Source organism: Mobula hypostoma, chromosome 23, assembly GCF_963921235.1.
Source record: "Mobula hypostoma chromosome 23, sMobHyp1.1, whole genome shotgun sequence".
NCBI classification, from domain to species: Eukaryota; Metazoa; Chordata; class Chondrichthyes; order Myliobatiformes; family Myliobatidae; genus Mobula; species Mobula hypostoma.
In genome coordinates, this window is record NC_086119.1 from 37,208,826 (window position 1) to 37,230,949 (window position 22,124).

Sequence of the window (22,124 nt, forward strand, 5' to 3'; positions counted from 1 at the left end):
GGGGACGCCTGTAATAGATGACCCAAACAGATATGCAGATGAAGTGTTGTCTCACCTGGAAAGACTGTTTGGTGCCTTTAATAGAGAGAGGGCAGCACTTTGGTCACTTGCAGGGATAAGTGCCAGGAGAGAGTTTAGTGGGGAGGGACAAATGGACAAGGGAACCATGGAAAGAGTGATCCCTGTGGAAAGCGGACAGTGGGAGGGAGGTAAATATGTGTTTAGTGATGGGATCCCTTTGGAGATGGTAGAAGTTGTGGAGAATGAAGCTCTGCATGCAGAGGCTCATAGGATGGTAGGTTAGGATGACAGGAACTCTTTCTTTGCTAAGGAGGCAGGGTGAACGCAGATGTCAGGGAAATGGAGGAGAAAGAGAAATCCCGTACTTTGAAAAAGGAGCTGTCTTGGAAAGGAAATCCTCATCTAGAAAACAGATGCAGCAAAGATTAAGGAATTAGGAAAAGGTAATATTAGCTTTACAAAAGAAGGGTGGGTGGCAAGAGGTATAGTCAAGACAGCTGAGGGAATCAGTAGCTTTATTAAAGATGTCACTGGAGAGTTTGACTCCAGAGATGGAAACAGATAGATTGAGAAAGGGAAAGGAGGTTTCAGAATGGACCAAGTGAGTATAAGTGTATGTAAGGGTAAGAATATAAGGATATCTAATGGTGCTGGGATAGAATCAGCATTAGAAATGAATGGGATCACTGATTTCAAAAAAGTAAGTAGCAACCATTTACAATGAAAATTATGTAATAACAAGGATTATCTGCCAGCAATAACAATGTAAATTTAGATTCCTCTTAAATAATGTTGATACAGCATTCTACCCTTTAGTTAGCTGTTCTTTCATTCTATAAACCTAAAAGATCTTATAGTCATGGTACATTTACAAATAAGTGATATTAAGACAATCACACACAGTCATTTAAAATAGCTGTGTTTGCCTGGGCTTCTTGCGTTTATGAGGATTACATGCACAGAAGACACTGGAGAAAAATCTGTCCAACTACAGATTCCTTGAGGAAATGCTACAGCCAGCTTCCATGCTCTGCACTAAAAAATTTCAATCCATTAAGTTGCACTTCACAGGAATTTGTAATAGTTTCACTCAAATTTAGCATTTTCTCTTCTTAGATTGACATGTCTAACATTTGTTTCTGGTTTTTAGTTTACGGAGATGTAACCAGACTGAGAAAACAAGGTGCCCTTGTGCTTCTTCAAATAAATTAAATATATATTTTTACACAAAATCTAAAATACAGCACTTACTGGAAATCTGACTTGAGAGTGCTGGAAATAGTCAGTAGACCAAGTAGCCTTTGCGAGAGAAACAAGACCGCAAAACAGCAGATTAATCACATAACAACATACATCAAAGTTGCTGGTGAACGCAGCAGGCCAGGCAGCATCTATAGGAAGAGGTGCAGTCGATGTTTCAGGCTGAGACCCTTCGTCCTTCAGTTAGTCCTGACGAAGGGTCTCGGCCTGAAACGTCGACTGCACCTCTTCCTATAGATGCTGCCTGGCCTGCTGCGTTCACCAGCAACTTTGATGTATGTTGCTTGAATTTCCAGCATCTGCAGAATTCCTGTTGTTTAAGATTAATCACATGGTGTTTTTATGGTTTCACATAATCCGGGTTTACACATGATGGAATAGAATATGCTCTGTCCAAAAGACAGTTTAAATTCCTTATTTCATTTGAAAGACTGGATTGCCCTATTCAAAATATCAGTTGTTCAGTAATATACCAAACCAGGACTGAGATCCTAATGTTAGACTTAACTTTCACAAGTTTCTAATTCACACCCAAATAGATTTCTATCATCTCAGTTCGTACATTTTAATGTTACTCTCCAAACTTATTTTTGTCTGCAATTTTAATTTAATATATGTCATGCATCTATTATCAGCCCGGAGGTGCAAGAACAGCACAAATTTCAGGCTCATTTATCGCTGCCTTAATGGTCTGTATAGATATTGAGCAGATTGCATTCCAGGAAAAGAATATGTTTTCACAGGCTCATCCCCTCACTGTGAGATTTATAATGAAAACTGGTTTGTTGATTACATGTAGGTACTAGTTGGACTCAGAAGTTCTGATCACCCTCAAAATAGGGGACAAATGTCGACTGTACCTATTCCTAGAGATGCTGCCTGGCCTGCTGTGTTCACCAGAAACTTTTATGTGTGTTGCTTGAAATTCCAGCATCTGCAGATTTCCTCGTGTTTACAAATCCAACTTAATATGTACAAAGAGGCAAAGTTGATATCTGCCAGAATAACAATCATTAAAAGGCGATGACAGTCAAGAGGTACTAGAAGGCCCAATGAAAACTTCCAGCTCTGTCATCTGAATAGGAATTCTCAAATTTGGCTGCACTCTTAAATTGGACTTCATTCTGAAACTGTGACTTAATGATATGCAAGCTATGCTTCTAACCAACAAATCCACCACAGTCCCAATACAAAGAGTACAAAGCTCTGTCTTTGCTCCAACCCTTCTCTCAATCGACTTCAGACTACAATTGATAATATCAACAGGATGCACTGCCTCAAGAAGACATACTCCATCGTCAAAGATCCTTTCATTAAGGCCATGCTATCTTCTTGCAGTTACCATTGGGCAGGAGGCTCAAAGGCCTGTGGTCCCACATCACCTGGTTCAAGAACAGTTACTTTCCTTCAATCTTTTATCCAGTTGGTACAACCATCATCACTACAGCTTAGCCAGTTTAGCAAGAATATGGCCACTCTCATCACTTTGCACGAACATGGAATTCATTTGTTTTTGTTCTAATTGTGTTCTTTCATGTAAAACTTGTGTATAATCTGTGTTTAGGTTATGTTTTTCTTGTGATTGTTGATTATATAATGCTATGTGTCTGTGATGTTGCTACAAGTAAGGTTTTCATTGCACTCGCGCATACTTGTACTCTATATGTCTATATGACAGACAATAAACTCAACTTTCACTTTGCAAATCATATCACTTGAGCAATGCAATCTCTGTGGTGGACCAGTGGCCTGTGCTCTGTAGGCAATACTATTTGCAAAGCTGATCTTTTAATTTCAAACTGATTACGACTTGTAATTTTTACTAGGAATTGACAACTTTCTTTCATTTGAGTAATTCCTGGTAGGTTGTGTGTAATTCCCTAACTCCTGAATCCTTAACAGAGTGGCTCAAGGATAGGACTGTAGAGAGACTGAGAGGATTGGGCAAACCTTAACCTTTGAAAGAGCTGTAACATTAGGAGGAAGTGGGATGAAAAAAATAATCGGTTATTAGGATGTTGCAATTTTCACTGTTTCCAGCTGTGTCAATATTGAAAGTCACAGTAATGACTCAACTGACCATGACAAGTATTCGCCTCTTCTGTGTTCCTAAAAGGTGTCTCCAGTCACTTTATTAATTCTACACAATTATTTGCTATACGGAGTAATGTGTGGGTTACTTAATTTGTTTCAGAACAATTAATCTAAAGTTACCAAAAGATTTATCTTTAAACCAATTTGTACACAACAGATTGATTCCCAGGAAGGATGGCATTAGTATAAGCACTTGCTTGGGAAATAATTGGGTGTGGATGAAGATGTTCTGTGTGGATTCTATCAGGGAGATGGGTGGGGTGGTTATTGAGAATCAATGGGGGAAGCCAGTAGGATATGTAATGGTTAACACAAGAAATTTTGAAGATGCTTAAAATCGAAAACAATATACAGTACATGAAATGCTGGAGGAACTCAGCAGGTCAGGCAGCTTATCGGGAAATGAATAAATAGTTGGCAGTCTGGACCAAGACCCTTCTTCAGGACAGAAAATGAAGGATGAGATGCTAGAATAAAATGGTAAGAGGAGGGGAAGGGGACAGGTGAAGTCAGATGGGTAGAAAAGGTAAAGAAATAGAGAAAAAAGAATCTGATTGTAGCGGAGAGTGGAGCATAGAAAGGGGAGGCACCAAGGGGAGGTGATCGGAAATGAGGAGAAGAGGTAAGAGGCAGAGTAGGGAATAGATAAAAAGGGGAGGGAAAGGGATTCTTCTTTTACCAGAAGGAGAAATCGACGCTCATGTCATTAGGTTGGAGACTACTCAGACGGAATATGAGGTATTGCTCCTCCATCCTGAGAGTGGCCTCATCATGACTAAAGTGGAGGCTATGGACCAACGTGTTGGAATGGGAATGGGAACAGGAATTTAAATGGTTGGCCATTGGAAAATTCCACTTCTGGCAGATGGAACATCGCTGCTCCAGAAATAAAATCTCCGATATATGATGGGACTCTACAATGTAGAGGAGGCCACATCGAGAGCACCGGAGACGATGGATAACTCAAACAGATACGCAGGTGAAGTGTTGCCTCAGCTGGAAGGATCCTTTAACCCTAAATGGAGATGAGGAAGAAGGTGAATGGGCAGGTGTAGCACTTAGGCCACTTGCAGGGATAAATGTCATGAGAGAGTTTAGTGGTGACGGATGAATGGACAAGGGAATCACGGAAGGATCCCTGCAGAATGTGGTGGGGGGGTGGAAGGTTTAGTGGTAGGATACCTTCAGAGATAGCAGAATTTGCGGAGAATGATATGTTGGGTGCAAAGGATGGTAGGTTAGGACGAGCTGAACTCTATCCCTGTTAAGATGGGTTAAGTGTGAATGTCCGAAATATGGAGGAGATGCGGATGAGAGCAGCATCAATAGTGGAGGAAGGGAAACCCCGTTATTTGAAAAAGGAGGCAAACTCTGATGGCCTTAAACAGAAACCCTCATCCTGGGAACAGATGCGACAAAGACGCATGTACCATTTTTACAGGAGACAGGGTGGCAAGTGGTATAGATAAGATAGCCGGGGAACCCGGAGCTTTATAAAAGATGGCAGTAGACTGTTTCTCTCTAGAGAAGGAGACAGCAAGATCGAGGAAGGAAAATTTTCAGATATTGTCTAAGTGAAAATAAGGGTGTGTAAGGGTAAGAATATAAGGATATCTAATGGTGCTGGGATAGAATCAGCATTAGAAATTAATGGGGTCATTAATTTAAAAAAAGTCAATTGCAAGTACTTACAATGAAAATTATATAAAATAATGATTACTTTCCAGGAGTAACAAAGGAAAGCAGGGTCCCTCTTAAATAATGTTGATACAACACTCTACCCTTTAGTTAGCAGACCCTTCATTCTATAAACCCTGGACTATTCAAAGATCCCATAGGCAAGGCACATTTACAAGTAAGTGATATCAAGACAACCACAGACAGCCATTTAAAATAATTGTGTTTGCCTGGGCTTGAGTGTGTATGGGGAGATTACATGCACAGAGGACACTGGACAAAAATCTGTCCAACTGCAGTTGCTTTGAGGAAATGTTACGGTGCAGCAGACAAAACTTCCATTCTGTGTAGTAAAATTTCCAATCCATTAAGTTGCACTTTACAGGAATTTATAACAGTTTTACTTGTATTTTGTGTTTTCTCTTTCTTGATTTACATGTCTAACATTTGTTTCTGTTTTTTAGTTTACAGGGATGTAGCCAGACTGAGAAAGCAAGATGCCCTTGTGCTTCGTCAAATAAATTAAATATATATTTTTACACTAGTCCAAGTTGACAGGAAGGCAACGGTAACTCAAATAACTATGTGTTACAACAGCAGTCCAGAAGAGCATCTCTGACTGCACAACACATTGAGCCTTGAAGTGGATGGACTATAGCAGCAGAAGACTATGAACATGTATTCAGTGACCAGTTAGGTAGGGGATACCTAATAAAATAGCCACTGAGCATATATCTTCACAAAGCAAATTATAGTGCAAGGCTTTTAGCAATTTTCTGTATAGAGTAGCAACCAGAGATTCAATGTCAACATCTTCCCTCATGGAATTGACCTTGAAACTTTATGTCCAGTATGATTTACAAGACAACTTTCACCTAAAACCACAAAAGCTTCTCTTGCTGGTATGTACTTACATTCTATTGACATGTCTACTCTTCGTGAAGCTCTTCAACAATGTCCACTGGTTGGTCCCTCAATCTTTAGAAGTCCAGGGGAGAAAATAATCCTTAAGGATTACCCACAGCAGCCTTTTAGTTGCAGTGAGAAACAACAGTGTAGCAATGGTAAGGTTGCTGTGATCCTTTGAGGAAAATGTAAAATACTTTTTTTAGAAATGTGACATCATTCATTTTGATCAAATGTTTCATAGCTGCTGTCAGTGATGACACAACCAATTCTCCCCACATTCCTATTAACTCCCTCCACCTCAGATTCTATCATCTACCTGTACTTAGGATAATATCAGTAACTAATTAACCTGGTGACCCTCACATATTTGGGATGCAACAGGTATTTGGAACACCCAGGGGCAGCCCACACGTACAAACTCCACACAGAGAGCACTCAGAGGTCAGGACTGAACCCATGGTTGCTGGATCTGTGTGGCAGCAGCTTTATTAGCTGAACCCCTACTGCATCACTGTCGACCAATGTTCTCTCTAGGGTGTGCACGTGTTCAAACTGCACTCAAAAGACTTTCACCTTCTTCCTCACTGGCATGTTTAGTATATTTCACAATCGTACACAATGACATTTCCTTTTCCGGTTTCTGATATAGATGGTGTTGTCAACGTGGAGTTTGTGCTGATTTGTCTGCATATTTTAGAAATGGTTTATTTATACTGTTTTTGTTGAAGAAATTATTGATTCATTATGTCGAATTCCAAAGAAGCGAAGGGCATGAAGCACAAAGGAACTGTTAGTTTATTTAAAGCAGAATGGCATAATGAAGCAGTAGAAACTGCTACATGGAAAGCTCATGAGGCCAGGAATATGCAGCCACAAGAAACATTTACGTACAGTACAGAAACTGGAGTTAGCTGTGTATTGTCACGATACAGAAGTTGCTGGAGAATTAGCAAGTAGGAAGACATTGACCGTTTCAAACAACTTTAAAAACATGTGAAAAGATAGATATTATTACATGCTGTCGTATAGTATATGAGAAATAAGACTCATAGATGTGTACTGTTTTATTTCTTTTAAACAATGAACAACAAACTGGACTCAATAGTTTATTATCCTTAGAGTAGCTTCAGGTTTACTTCCACTTGAATATTCAGTGCGTACACGTTGTTGTCACTGGGCAGAAAATTGCACAGCACAAGAGTTTTGCACACACTGGTTATTACAAATTACTGTTAACTACCTGAATGAAGAAAATCACTAATTGGCATATTATGGAAATGAGAGTTCTCTTTTACACTGCAGCTGTCATCGCAGACACTACAATAAAAGGTGATGCTAAAATAATGGAAGTAAAGTATGCCTAAAGCTACACCCATCTCTTTTCAAATTCCACTTTCTATTCCAGTCCCTCAATCCACCCTCAAGATTTTCTCCAGTCAGATATCCAAGAAATCCCACTGTGTCAAGAACCACTGAACAGCCCGATGGTGAGCAATAGTGAGATGGCCCAGCACTTTCAGCCACCAGCTGAAGGCTGATGTAGGGCAGGACATAGATTTTATCTTGGAGATGAACTGGTTTGGTCATCGGGCATGACTTGACAGCAGCCAGGACAGGCGATGGGTGAGTCAACTGTTAGGTCCTTAGAAGACAAGGCCAGACACGGGAGCTCTGCAGTGGAAAGGTCAAATGAGGGCTATGCTTGCGTCAGCTACAGAAGATATCTGATAAGCATATATATGTCAGTACCTCCAGTTGAACTTTGTCTTTTCATGTGTTTTCCCCCTAGCCGTTAATCTGTGGTTTTGTACTGCCATGTACTCTTGTTTATTTTCATGCCCCATGTGCTCCTGCTCCTGTCCCTGCTCCTGCTCTACTCTGGCCCCTGTTTTACTGAGTACTCTGCCTCTCACCTGTTTCTCATTATTACCTGTTTTGCTGCCACTTCTGTCTCATTGTGCTCCACCTATCATCTGCCTCTCTGTTTGTTGCTCAGTGTATTTTAGTCCTGTGTTTTCAGCTGTTTGTTGCTAGTGAATTTTCCTGAGCCTTTCCAGCATTTGTACCTGTAGTTTCTCTGGCTGAATATTGACTCTGCCTGTTTCCTGATTCTGGTTTTTGGATTTCTTTGGATGTTTTGATTTCTGCCTGAACTTTGATGCTGACTTTGTTTGCACCTTGGGATTTGTTACTTGATTAATATTGCTGTGTACACAGCACTGGCTCTGGAAATGGATCCCTGCTCCAGTGCCCTGACAATACAATGAAATGCCTGATGCAAAGTCAGAATACTTAGACAATAGATAGGGGGAAAGCTAACTAACTGTTTTTGGCTTCCTGCTTCTTTCAGGCAAATCATTCCTGCATAGAGTTGGGATGAATCAGGAGGTTATTGTTATAAATGATGTAAAGGAAGCTTTAAAAAGATTATCTTTTCTCCTCCAGAAATTTCAATGTTCAGATGCAACGTCATCCACCTGAACATCAGCTCTGTTCCTCACCTAAAAATGCTGACTGGCCTAAGGTATATTTCAATTGTTATTATAATGGAGCATGTGGCTGAATGTGTTAATTCATTATAAACCTTGTCTGACCTGAAGATCATGTAATTCCAAAAATGAGATATTAAGTAATTTGTTATTGAGAGTGTAACCAGCTGGACTAACATTTCTAGGAGATTTAATGGTAATTTTTTAAGATTTGTCTTTTTTAATATTTGTGCAACCTATGTAGGTTCCTTAAATAGCCTCTGACAACCAAGTCCAGCTCCTGGCTTTCACATGTGGCTTTGCTACTAAGCCCAGGGGAATAATTTCTCCTAATAGGAGAAGGGGCAAAGGCAGGTTTCTGGCACCTTAAAACCAGTCACTTCAGACAGACAGGGCTTATCAGCCACAGTTGGTAGCTAATTTAGGAGAAGGAAAACTTTGATCTCAAACCTCCGCTGCCTTGTGGCTATACCCACTCATGGGGAAGGCTTTGGGAGTAAACCCTGAGGGGAGAGGGGGAAGAATCTGGAACTGGAGTCCCTAAGGCAGCCCTACATTGAGTTCAATGCTGACTGGTAACTCTTGCAATGCTGCGGATACCAAACGGTATCGGGCTCTGCTGTTGATTCGAAGAAGGAGTCTGAGAGTCTGAGTGGGAGTGCCGAGAAAGAGATTTTTGAAATTTTCGTTATTTTTTCTTCTCCAACGGCTTTCTGAGAGGCGGGACTGCGCAGGCGTGTGACGTCGGGCAGTGCAGCGCGGCAGATTTAAAAGGGCAGACATCCTGCTTCGGATTTGATTCGAAGAAGGAGTCTGAGAGTCTGAGTGGGAGTGCCGAGAAAGAGATTTTTGAAATTTTCGTTATTTTTTTTTTCTCCAACGGCTTTCTGAGAGGCGGGACTGCGCAGGCGTGTGACGTCGGGCAGTGCAGCGCGGCAGATTTAAAAGGGCAGACATCCTGCTTCGGATTTGATTCGAAGAAGGAGTCTGAGAGTCTGAGTGGGAGTGCCGAGAAAGAGATTTTTGAAATTTTCATTATTTTTTTTTCTCCAACGGCTTTCTGAGAGGCGGGACTGCGCAGGCGTGTGACGTCGGGCAGTGCAGCGCGGCAGATTTAAAAGGGCAGACATCCTGCTTCGGATTTGATTCGAAGAAGGAGTCTGAGAGTCTGAGTGGGAGTGCCGAGAAAGAGATTTTTGAAATTTTCGTTATTTTTTTTTTCTCCAACGGCTTTCTGAGAGGCGGGACTGCGCAGGCGTGTGACGTCGGGCAGTGCAGCGTGGCAGATTTAAAAGGGCAGACATCCTGCTTCGGATTTGATTCGAAGAAGGAGTCTGAGAGTCTGAGTGGGAGTGCCGAGAAAGAGATTTTTGAAATTTTCGTTATTTTTTTTTCTCCAACGGCTTTCTGAGAGGCGGGACTGCGCAGGCGTGTGACGTCGGGCAGTGCAGCGCGGCAGATTTAAAAGGAACAAAGCCTCATAGAGCGGGCAGCGTAGTTTGCGGGCGGCGGAGTGAGCCGGGAGCAGAGTGAAGACTTAAGGGCTTCGGCTCAACGGGCTCAGGCGGAAGCGGGCGAGGCGAGGAAGGTTTGACATTCATTTTCTGTTGCTATTTGAGGAGAGGGGCATTATGACTGTGAGGGCAGTTTGCTGTTCTCGGTGTCGGATGTGGGAGGCCCTGGAGTCTCCAAGCCTCCCGGACGTCTACATCTGCGCCAAGTGCATCGAGATGCAGCTCCTAAGGGACCGCGTTACGGAACTGGAGCTGCAGCTCGATGACCTTCGTCTGGTCAGGGAGAGCGAGGAGGTGATAGAGAGGAGTGGAAGGCAGGTGGTCACGCCGGGGCCACGGGAGGCAGACAAGTGGGTCACGGTTAGGAGAGGGAAGGGGAAAAGGCAGGTGATGAGGAGTACCCCGGCGACTGTGCCCCTTAACAACAGGTACTCCTGTTTGAGTACTGTTGGGGGGGACAGCTTACCCGGGGGAAGCGACAGTGGCCCTGCCTCCGGCACAGAGTCTGGCCCTGTAGCTCAGAAGGGTAGGGCAAGGAAGAGGAGGGCAGTTGTGATAGGGGACTCGATAGTAAGGGGGTCAGATAGGCGATTCTGTGGACGCAGTCCAGAGACTCGGATGGTAGTTTGCCTCCCTGGTGCCAGGGTCCGGGATATTTCTGATCGTGTCCAAGATATCCTGAAGTGGGAGGGTGAAGAGCCAGAGGTCCTGGTACATATAGGTACCAATGACATAGGTAGGAAAAGGGATGAGGTCCTGAAAGAAGAATATAGGGAGCTAGGAAGGGAGTTGAGAAAAAGGACCGCAAAGGTAGTAATCTCGGGATTACTGCCTGTGCCACGCGACAGTGAGAGTAGGAATGCGATGAGGTGGAGGATAAATGCGTGGCTGAGGGATTGGAGCAGGGGGCAGGGATTCAAGTTTTTGGATCATTGGGACCTCTTTTGGCGTAGGTGTGACCTGTACAAAAAGGACGGGTTACACTTAAATCCTAGGGGGACCAATATCCTGGCAGGGAGATTAGCGGGGGCTACTGAGGTGACTTTAAACTAGAATGGTTGGGGGGTGGGAATCAAATTAAAGCGGCTAGGTGTGAGGAGGTTAGTTCACAACAGAGGGATGGGAACCAGTGCAGAGAGACAGAGGAGTGTAAAGTGAGCGTAGAAGCAAAAAGTACAAAGGGGAAAAGTAAAAGTGGCAGGCCGACAAATCCAGGGCAAGCATTAAAAAGGGCTAAGAGAGTTGTAAAAGAGCGCCTGAAGGCTTTATGTGTCAATGCAAGGAGCATTCGTAATAAGGTGGATGAATTGAAAGTGCAGATTGTTATTAATGATTATGATATAGTTGGGATCACAGAGACATGGCTCCAGGGTGACCAGGGATGGGAGCTCAACGTTCAGGGATATTCAATATTCAGGAGGGATAGACACGAAGGAAGGGGAGGTGGGGTGGCGTTGCTGGTTAAAAAAGAGATTAACGCAATAGAAAGGAAGGACATAAGCCGGGAAGATGTGGAATCGATATGGGTAGAGCTGCGTAACACTAAGGGGCAGAAGACGCTGCTGGGAGTTGTGTACAGGCCACCTAACAGTAGTAGTGAGGTCGGAGATGGTATTAAACAGGAAATTAGAAATGTGTGCAATAAAGGAACAGCAGTTATAATGGGTGACTTCAATCTACATGTAGACTGGGTGAACCAAATTGGTAAAGGTGCTGAGGAAGAGGATTTCTTGGAATGTATGCGGGATGGTTTTTTGAACCAACATGTCGAGGAACCGACTAGAGAGCAGGCTATTCTGGACTGGGTTTTGAGCAATGAGGAAGGGTTAATTAGCGATCTTGTCGTGAGAGGCCCCTTGGGTAAGAGTGACCATAATATGGTGGAATTCTTCATTAACATGGAGAGTGACGTAGTTAATTCAGAAACAAAGGTTCTGAACTTAAAGAGGGGTAACTTTGAAGGTATGAGACATGAATTAGCTAAGATAGACTGGCAAATGACACTTCAAGGATTGACGGTGGATATGCAATGGCAGGCATTTAAAGGTTGCATGGATGAACTACAACAATTGTTCATCCCAGTTTGGCAAAAGAATAAATCAAGGAAGGTAGTGCACCCGTGGCTGACAAGAGAAATTAGGGATAGTATCAATTCCAAAGAAGTAGCATACAAATTAGCCAGAGAAAGTGGCTCACCTGAGGACTGGGAGAAATTCAGAGTTCAGCAGAGGAGGACAAAGGGCTTAATTAGGAAGGGGAAAAAAGATTATGAGAGAAAACTGGCAGAGAACATAAAAACGGACTGTAAAAGCTTTTATAGATATGTAAAAAGGAAAAGACTGATAAAGACAAATGTAGGTCCCCTGCAAACAGAAACAGGTGAATTGATTATGGGGAGCAAGGACATGGCAGACCAATTGAATAATTACTTTGGTTCTGTCTTCACTAAGGAGGACATAAATAATCTTCCAGAAATAGTAAGGGACAGAGGGTCCAGTGAGATGGAGGAACTGAGCGAAATACATGTTAGTAGGGAAGTGGTGTTAGGTAAATTGAAGGGATTGAAGGCAGATAAATCCCCAGGGCCAGATGGTCTGCATCCCAGAGTGCTTAAGGAAGTAGCCCAAGAAATAGTGGATGCATTAGTGATAATTTTTCAAAACTCGTTAGATTCTGGACTAGTTCCTGAGGATTGGAGGGTGGCTAATGTAACCCCACTTTTTAAAAAAGGAGGGAGAGAGAAACCGGGGAATTATAGGCCGGTTAGCCTAACGTCGGTGGTGGGGAAACTGCTGGAGTCAGTTATCAAGGATGTGATAACAGCACATTTGGAAAGCGGTGAAATGATCGGACAAAGTCAGCATGGATTTGTGAAAGGAAAATCATGTCTGACGAATCTCATAGAATTTTTTGAGGATGTAACTAGTAGAGTGGATAGGGGAGAACCAGTGGATGTGGTATATTTGGATTTTCAAAAGGCTTTTGACAAGGTCCCACACAGGAGATTAGTGTGCAAACTTAAAGCACATGGTATTGGGGGTAAGGTATTGGTGTGGGTGGAGAATTGGTTAGCAGACAGGAAGCAAAGAGTGGGAATAAACGGGACCTTTTCAGAATGGCAGGCGGTGACTAGTGGGGTACCGCAAGGCTCAGTGCTGGGACCCCAGTTGTTTACAATATATATTAATGACTTGGATGAGGGAATTAAATGCAGCATCTCCAAGTTTGCGGATGACACGAAGCTGGGTGGCAGTGTTAGCAGTGAGGAGGATGCTAAGAGGATGCAGGGTGACTTGGATAGGTTGGGTGAGTGGGCAAACTCATGGCAGATGCAATTTAATGTGGATAAATGTGAAGTTATCCACTTTGGTGGCAAAAATAGGAAAACAGATTATTATCTGAATGGTGGCCGATTAGGAAAAGGGGAGGTGCAACGAGACCTGGGTGTCATTATACACCAGTCATTGAAAGTGGGCATGCAGGTACAGCAGGCGGTGAAAAAGGCGAACGGTATGCTGGCATTTATAGCGAGAGGATTCGAGTACAGGAGCAGGGAGGTACTACTGCAGTTGTACAAGGCCTTGGTGAGACCACACCTGGAGTATTGTGTGCAGTTTTGGTCCCCTAATCTGAGGAAAGACATCCTTGCCATAGAGGGAGTACAAAGAAGGTTCACCAGATTGATTCCTGGGATGGCAGGTCTTTCATATGAAGAAAGACTGGATGAACTGGGCTTGTACTCGTTGGAATTTAGAAGATTGAGGGGGGATCTGATTGAAACGTATAAGATCCTAAAGGGATTGGACAGGCTAGATGCGGGAAGATTGTTCCCGATGTTGGGGAGGTCTAGAACGAGGGGTCACAGTTTGAGGATAGAGGGGAAGCCTTTTAGGACCGACGTTAGGAAAAACTTCTTCACACAGAGAGTGGTGAATCTGTGGAATTCTCTGCCACAGCAAACTGTTGAGGCCAGTTCATTAGCTATGTTTAAAAGGAAGTTAGATATGGCCCTTGTGGCTACAGGGGTCACGGGGTATGGAGGGAAGGCTGGGTTCTGAGTTGGATGATCAGCCATGATCATAATAAATGGCGGTGCAGGCTCGAAGGGCCGAATGGCCTACTCCTGCACCTATTTTCTATGTTTCTATGTTTCTATGTTCCCTGGGTTTTATCAGCAACGTGGAGAGGGGGCGCTTGCTACATGAGCAACAGTTTGCTCTCCATATTGTACTGTCCATGCTTGTGTATCTGAACAACTAGAACACAATATCTGTGGTCGGCTCTGACTGACCGAAGCCCTCACCATGCAGGTGTCATCTAAAATTGACCCATGAAAGTGAAAATAATTTATCTTCAACCAGTGGTAGTCCATGAAATCTGATATTGGTGTTAATATGCTACCAGGACTCTTCCTAATAGTTCAATTAGGCCAGGGGTCCCCAACCTTTTTTGCACCATGGACTGGTTTAATATTGACAATATTCTTGCGGACTGGCTGACCCAGGGGGCGGGGGGGTGTTCAAGTAGGGTTAAAGTCACCTCAACATGTCTTTTACAGTTAGGGTTGCCAACTTTCTCTCTCCCAAATAGGGGACAAAAGTAGCAGTCAAACACGGGACACTTGAGTTTACCCCGAGAAATACTACCATGATCATGAAGCCTTGAGCGGGCACCTCTGTGCTCATGCGCATATGTGACGTGCGCATGCGCGCATGTGCCCATTTTTTCCACAAATTGGTTTTGGCTTAACCTTCCTGACTACTGTACATATTATTTCTTTATATAAGCTGTGTCTTTATCATATCATTCCTGCTTTTACTATACGTTAGTGTTATTTTAGGTTTTGTGTTATTTGGTAGGTTTTTTGGATCTGGGAACAGTCAAAAAAATTTCCCCATATAAATTAATGGTAATTGCTTCTTTGCCTTACGACATTTCGGCATGAAAGATTTCATAGGAATGCTCTACCTTAGTGGGAGAAATACAGGACAAGGGCAGTCCCCTATGGGAGAAACCAATTTAGCCCAATATATGGGATGTCCCGGCAAATACGGGACAGTTGGCAACCCTATGTTCAAGTTCAACAGTGTGTGACAGGGAATGAGGAAAGGTGCAGCTGACTCGTATTGTTTCCTCACGGCCCGGTAGCACATGTTTTGCGGCCCGGTGGTTGGAGACTGCTGAATTAGGCAATATGCATTCAAGGGAAAGTGTCATTCTCAGAGTCAATTAGAAGAGATAGGGTGGTAGTGACTTAAAGAGATGCTTTAGATGTTGTGGTCTTCAAGGCATTTGAGATTGCAGATTTAGGAGGTAATGTTATGATTTGTAGAATTTGTTGTAGGTACACATTACAGCTAGTACACAATGATGGAGGTGGAAGTGAATGTCTAGAACGATGATGAAACAGGCTGCTTTGTCTGGGATGGCAGATGTTCTTGCTTGTCTTTAGCGCAGTTCTGATCCAGGCATTTAATGACTTTTACCTTGTTCCTCATCAAACCATTCACATTTGCCACATGTTATGTGATATCTGACCTGTTCCTGTATGTAGCACAACACACTCAGTGGCTACTTTATTAGGAACCTCTTGTAACTAATAAAGTGGCCACCATTTTTCTCGGTGGTTGATCGGGACAGGACTGCGCAAGCATGTGTAAGTCGGTCCGTGAGGCAGCGGGAATATTTAAAGGAGAGCAGTTTGACGGAGCGGGTGATGAAGTAGAGGGAGACAACAGTAGGAAGGCTTTGTCTCGAGAGGCTTCGGCGAGCAGAGGCTGAGGACAAGCTTCACTCCAAGTGAGGCAAGGCAGGGTAAGTTCCTTTAAAAGGAAAACCGTCTGCAGTGGTATTTTTGAAGCAAGGAAGGCAGCGAGGCTGTAGCGTATTGGCTAGGTCATGATAGCTGAGATCGGCCCCATGGTTTGTTCCTCCTGCAGCATGTGGAAATCAGGGATACTTCCAGTGTCCCTGACGACTGTGTGTGCAGGAAATGTGTCCGGCTGCAGCTTCTGGCAGACCGCATTGAGCAGCTGGAGCTGCAACTGGATTCATACTGGAGCATCTGCAATGCTGATAAAGGCATGAATAGCACGTTCAGTGAGTTGGCCACACCACAGGTAAAGGCTACACAGGCAGAAAGGGAATGGGTGGCCACTACACAGCATAGCAGTAGGCAGGTAGTGCAGGAGTCCCCTGAGGTCATCTCCCTCCTAAACAGATATACTGTTTTGGATACTGTTGGGGGAGATGTCTCATCAGGGGAAGGCAGCAGCAACCGAGTTCATGGCACCATGGGTGGCTCTGCGGCACAGGAGGGAAGGAAGAGGAGTGGGAGAGCTGTAGTGATAGGGGATTTGATTGTAAGGGGAATAGATAGGTGTTTCTGCTGCCGCAAACAAGACTCCAGGAAGGTATGATGCCTCCCTGGTGCAAGGGTCAAGGATGTCTCTGTGGCTGCAGGACATTCTGGAGTGGGAGGGTGAACAGCCAGTGGTTGTGGTGCACATAGGTACCAACAATATAGGTAAAAAATGGGATGAGGTCCTGCAAGGTGAATTTAGGGAGTTAGGAGATAAACTAAAAAGTAGGACCACAAAGGTGGTACTCTCTGGATTACTACCAGTGCCACGCGCTAGTCAGTAGAAATAGGATATCTCAGATGAATACGTGGCTTGAAAAATAGTGCAAGGGGGAGGGATTCAAATTTCTGGGGCATTGGAACCAGTTCTGGAGGAGGTGGGACTGGTACAAACAGGATGGTCTGCACCTGGGCTGGACTGGAACCAATGTCCTAGGGGCAGCGTTTACTACTTTTGTTCAGGAGGATTTAAACTAATGTGGCAGGGGGATGGGAACAAGTGCAGAGAGACAGGGCTGAAAAATGAGGGTTGAAGCAAAAAGCAGTAAGGTGAAAAGTAAAAGTGGCAGGCTGGTAAATCCAGGGCAAAAATCAAAAAGGGCCACTTTTTAACATAATTGTATAAGGGCTAAGAGTGTTGTAAAAGCGAGCCTGAAGGCTTTGTGTGTCAACAAGATGGATGAATTGAAACTGCAGATAATTATTAATGAATATGATATAGTTGGGATCACAGACATAGCTCCAGGGTGACCAAGGATGGGAGCTCAACATTCAGGGATATTCAATATTCAGGAGGAATAGACATGAAAGAAAAGGAGGTGGGGTGGCATTGCTGGTTAGAGAGGAGATTAACGCAATAGAAAGAAGGACATTAGCCGGGAGGATGTGGAATCGATATGGGTAGAGCTGCATAACACTAAGGGGCAGAAAACACTGGTGGAAATTGTTTACAGGCCACCTAACAGTAGTAGTGAGGTTGGGGATGGCATTAAAAAGGAAATTAGCGATGCGTGCAATAAAGTAACAGCAGTTATAATGGGTGACTTCAATCTACAAATAGATTGGTTGAACCAAGTTGGTAAGGGTGCTGAGGAAAGGGATTTCTTGGAATGTATGTGGGATAGTTTTCTGAACCAACATGTCGAGGAACCAGCTAGAGAGCAGGCCATTCTAGACTGGGTATTGAGCAATGAGGAAGAGTTAATTAGCAATCTTGTCATGAGAGGTCCCTTGGGTAAATGACCATAATATGGTGGAATTCTTCATTAAGATGGAGAGTGACATAGTTAAGTCAGAAACAAAGGTTCTGAACTTGAAGTGTAACTTTGAAGGTATGAGAATGAATTAGCTAAGATAGACTGGCAAATGATACTTAAAGGGTTGATGGTGGATATGCAATGGCAAGCATTTAAAGATCACATGGATGAACTACAACAATTGTTCATCCCAGTTTGGCAAAAGAATAAACCAGGGAAGGTAGGGACCCATGGCTGACAAGGGAAATTAGTGATAGTATCAATTCTAGAGAAGAAACATACAAATTAGCCAGAAAAAGCAGCACACCTATAGGACTGGGAGAAATTCAGAGCCCAGCAGAGGAGAACAAGGGGCTTAATTAGGAAAGGGAAAAAAGATTGAGAGAAAACTGGCAGGGAACATAAAAACTGACTGTAAAAGCTTTTATAGATATGTGAAAAAAGATTGGTTAAGACAAATGTAGGTTCCTTACAGTCAGAAACAGGTGAATTGATCATGGGGAACAAGGACATAGCAGACCAATTGAATACTACTTTAGTTCTGCCTTCACTAAGGAGGGCATAAATAATCTTCTGGAAATAGGGGACTGAGGGACTAGTGAGATGGAGGAACTGAGGGAAATGCATGTTAGTAGGGAAGTGGTGTTAGGTAAATTGACGGAATTAAAGGCAGATAAATCCCCAGGACCAGATGGTCTGCATCCCAGAGTGCTTAAGGAAGTAGCCCAAGAAATAGTGGATGCATTAGTGATAATTTTTCAAAACTCTTTAGATTCTGGACTAGTTCCTGAGGATTGGAGGGTGGCTAATGTTACCCCACTTTTTTAAAAAAAAAAAGAGGGAGAGAGAAACCAGGGAATTATAGACTGGTAAGCCTGACATCGGTGGTGGGAAAATGTTAGTCAGTTATCAAAGATGTGATAACAGCACATTTGGAAAGCGGTGAAATCATTGGACGAAGTCAGCATGGATTTGTGAAAGGAAAATCATGTCTGACGAATCTCATAGAATTTTGAGGATGTAACTAGTAGAGTGGATAGGGGAGAACCAGTGGATGTGGTATATTTGGATTTTCAAAAGGCTTTTGACAAGGTCCCACACAGGAGATTCGTGTGCAAACTTAAAGCACACGGTATTGGGGGTATGGTATTGATGTGGATAGAGAATTGGTTGCCAAACAGGAAGCAAAGAGTGGGAGTAAACGGGACCTTTTCAGAATGGCAGGCAGTGATTAGTGGGGTACTGCAAGGCTCAGTGCTGGGACCCTAGCTGTTTACAATATATATTAATGACTTGGATGAGGGAATTAAATGCAGCATCTCCAAGTTCGTGGATGAGACGAAGCTGGGCGGTAGTGTTATGTGTGAGGAGGATGCTAAGAGAATGCAGGGTGACTTGGATAGGTTAGGTGAGTGGGCAAATTCATGGCAGATGCAATTTAATGTGGATAAATGTGACGTTATCCACTTTGGTGGCAAGAACGAGAAAACAGATTATTATCTGAATGGTGGATGATTAGGAAAAGGGGAGGTGCAATGAAACCTGGGTGTCATTGTACACCAGTCATTGAAATTGGGCATGCAGGTACAGCAGGCGGTGAAAAAGGCAAATGGTATGCTGGCATTCATAACAAGAGGATTCGAGTACAGGAACAGGGAGGTACTACTGCAGTTGTACAAGGTCTTGGTGAAACCACACCTTTGTGTGCAGTTTTGGTCCCCTAATCTGAGGAAAGACATTCTTGCCATAGAGTACAAAGAAGGTTCACCAGATTGATTCCTGGGATGGCAGGACTTTCATATGATGAAAAACTGGATTGACTAGCCTTGTACTCTCTGGAATTTAGAAGATTATGGGGGGATCTGATTGAAATGTATAAAATTCTAAAGGAATTGGACAGTCTAGCTCAGCAGTCCTCAACCATGGGCTGTGGACCGGTACCGGGCCGCAAAGCATGTACGACCGGGCCACGAGGAAACAATATGATTTGGTGATATGAGTCAGCTGCACCCTTCCTCATTCCCTGTCACGCCCACTGTTGAGCTTGAATGCACGCGAGGTCATTACCCGCACGTCATCCATGTCAGCGTGGGAAGGAGGTCAACTCCTCGAGCTTGCAAATGACGATGGGCTGAAAAGTATATCTGACGTAACATCTCTGCCAGCATTCTGGATGAAAGTCAATGCTGAATATCCTGAGATAACCATGAAAGCATTGAAAATGTTACTTCCATTTCCAACATTTTTCTGCGAAGTGGAGTTTTCTGCAAAGAATGTAATGAAAACCAAATTGCGGAACAGACTGGACATTAGGAAACCCTTTCCAGTATTGCTGTCTCCCGTCACCCTCGATGGGACCGTCTTGTTGCAGGAAAACAAGCCCAGGGCTCCCACCGATTCAACGATATTGATGTGTTGCAATGATTTTGTATGTTCATATGAGGAAAATGTGCTGTGTGCTTAATATCCAAATGTTACTTAAAATGTTATGATGCTAATGACTTATAAGTGACTTGTATAACCATATAACAATTACAGCACGGAAACAGGCCATCTCGGCCCTTCTAGTCCATGCTGAACGCTACTCTCACCTAGTTCCCCCCCCCCCCCACCGACCTGCACTCAGCCCACAACCCTCCATTCCTTTCCTGTCCATATACCTATCCAATTTTTCTTTAAAAGGTAATATCAAACCTGCTTCTGCCACTTCTGGAAGTTCATTCAATACTTACTTCAAGCTCCCCTGTCCTCCCCTGATAATTGATTTATCACTATATTCATGCGAGGAAAATACAGGCTGTGTTTAATATTAAATTCGTTAGATAAACCCGTTTAGAAATGAAATTGAGTGTATTAGCCACTTATCACCTATATTCCAGTTATGATTAACACCCCCCACCCCAAACAGAATTGCCAAAAACGATTTGTAGAAAAAAATCAGTATGTACATGCATGCACAAGTCACGCATGCGCACTGGTGCCTGCGCAAGGCTTCAAGGTCATGGTAGTCTTTCTCGGGGTAAACAACATATTTGACTGCTACTCTTGTCTGTTGGCAACCCTACCTGTCCCCACTCCCCCACCCCCGGTCGGCCAGTCCGCAAGAATATTCTCCATAATAAACCGGTCCGCGTTGCAAAAAAGGTTGGGGACCCCTGGGCTAGATGCAGGAAAATTGTTCCCGATGTTGGGGAAGTCCAGAATGAGGCGGTCACAGTTTGAGGATAAAGGGGGAGCCTTTTAGGACCGAGATTAGGGAAAACTTCTTCACACACAGAGTGGTGAATCTGTGGAATTCTCTGCCACAAGAAACAGTTGAGGCCAGTTCATTGGCTATATTTAAGAGTGAGTTAAATATGGCCCTTGTGGCTAAAGGGATCGTGGGTATGGAGAGAAGGCAGGTACAGGGCTCTGAGTTGGATGATCAGCCATGATCATACTGAATGGTGGTGCAGGCTCGAAGGGCCGAATGGCCTACTCCTGCACCTATTTTCTATGTTATGTTTCTGTGAATATATGTTGATGGTTTTCTGCTACTGCAGCCAAAGCAACTCCAGGCTTGATGTGACAGGTTCAGAGATTCTTCTCTGCGTACCACTGTTTTGACATGTGGTTATTTGAGTTACTGTAAACCTTCCTGTCAGCTTGAACCATTCTTCTGTGACCTCTCTCATTAACACAGCACTTTTGCCCACAGAATTGCTGCTTCCTGGATGCCTTTTTTGTTTTTCACACTATTCTATGTAAACTCTGGGGACCTTTGAGCATGAAAATCCTAGGAGATCAGCAGTTTCTGAGATACTCAAAACACACTTTCTGACACCACAATTATTTCATGGTCAAAGTCACTTACATCATATTTCTTTCACATTCTGATGTTTGGTCTGAGCAACAACCAAACCTCTTGCCCTGAAGAAGGGTTTTGGCCTAAAATATCAATTGTTGCTTCTTTCCATAGATGCTGCCTGGCCTGCTGCGTTCCTCCAGAATTTTGTGTGTTGCTTTGGATCTTCAGCATCTACAGATTTTATTGTGTTTATAACTGAACCTATTGACCATGCTTGTATGCTTTTATGCACTGTTACTGTCACATGATTGGCTCATTAGATATTTGCATACCAAATAAAGTGGGCACTGAGTATATATAGGATGCTGGTTCAGCTAAGTTTATGTCCTTCCCCACCCCCACCACAACTACGAAAAATTTGAAGACAAAGTAGTGAAAATCAAGAGTAATTTCATTCACTCATTCTTGTTGGAGGGTTTTATCCCCTGGAATTTTCTGACTGCAAATGTAAATTGCCTCACATCAGTCCAAGACTGAATATTGCTTAGGTCTTGCTGCATCTGAGAACAGAGCTTCATTATTTAGTTGTGACTGTAACTGTGTATTAGTGAATATCATCACCCCTGGCCTTTATCAATGGAGCAAGAATAGGTGGTTTAGTCTAGGGCACTGCTCTGAGGAAATTTCAAAGTATTATCTTAATGTTAAGGCAACTAGCCTCTAGACATCACAGCTGCCATTTTTGTGCAAGATATG

General features: G+C 43.4%; 1 protein-coding gene across 1 annotated transcript in view; it reads left to right on the plus strand.

The window, feature by feature from the left end:
* LOC134337000 (collagen alpha-1(X) chain-like) overlaps window positions 1–5,531 on the plus strand; it is a 61,368-nt gene extending 55,837 nt beyond the window's left edge. The window contains exon 8 of the mRNA XM_063031740.1: window positions 5,517–5,531. Coding sequence (XP_062887810.1) covers window positions 5,517–5,531 — 15 coding nt within the window. The remainder of the gene's footprint in view (window positions 1–5,516) is intronic.
* The last annotated feature ends 16,593 nt before the right edge of the window (window positions 5,532–22,124 follow it).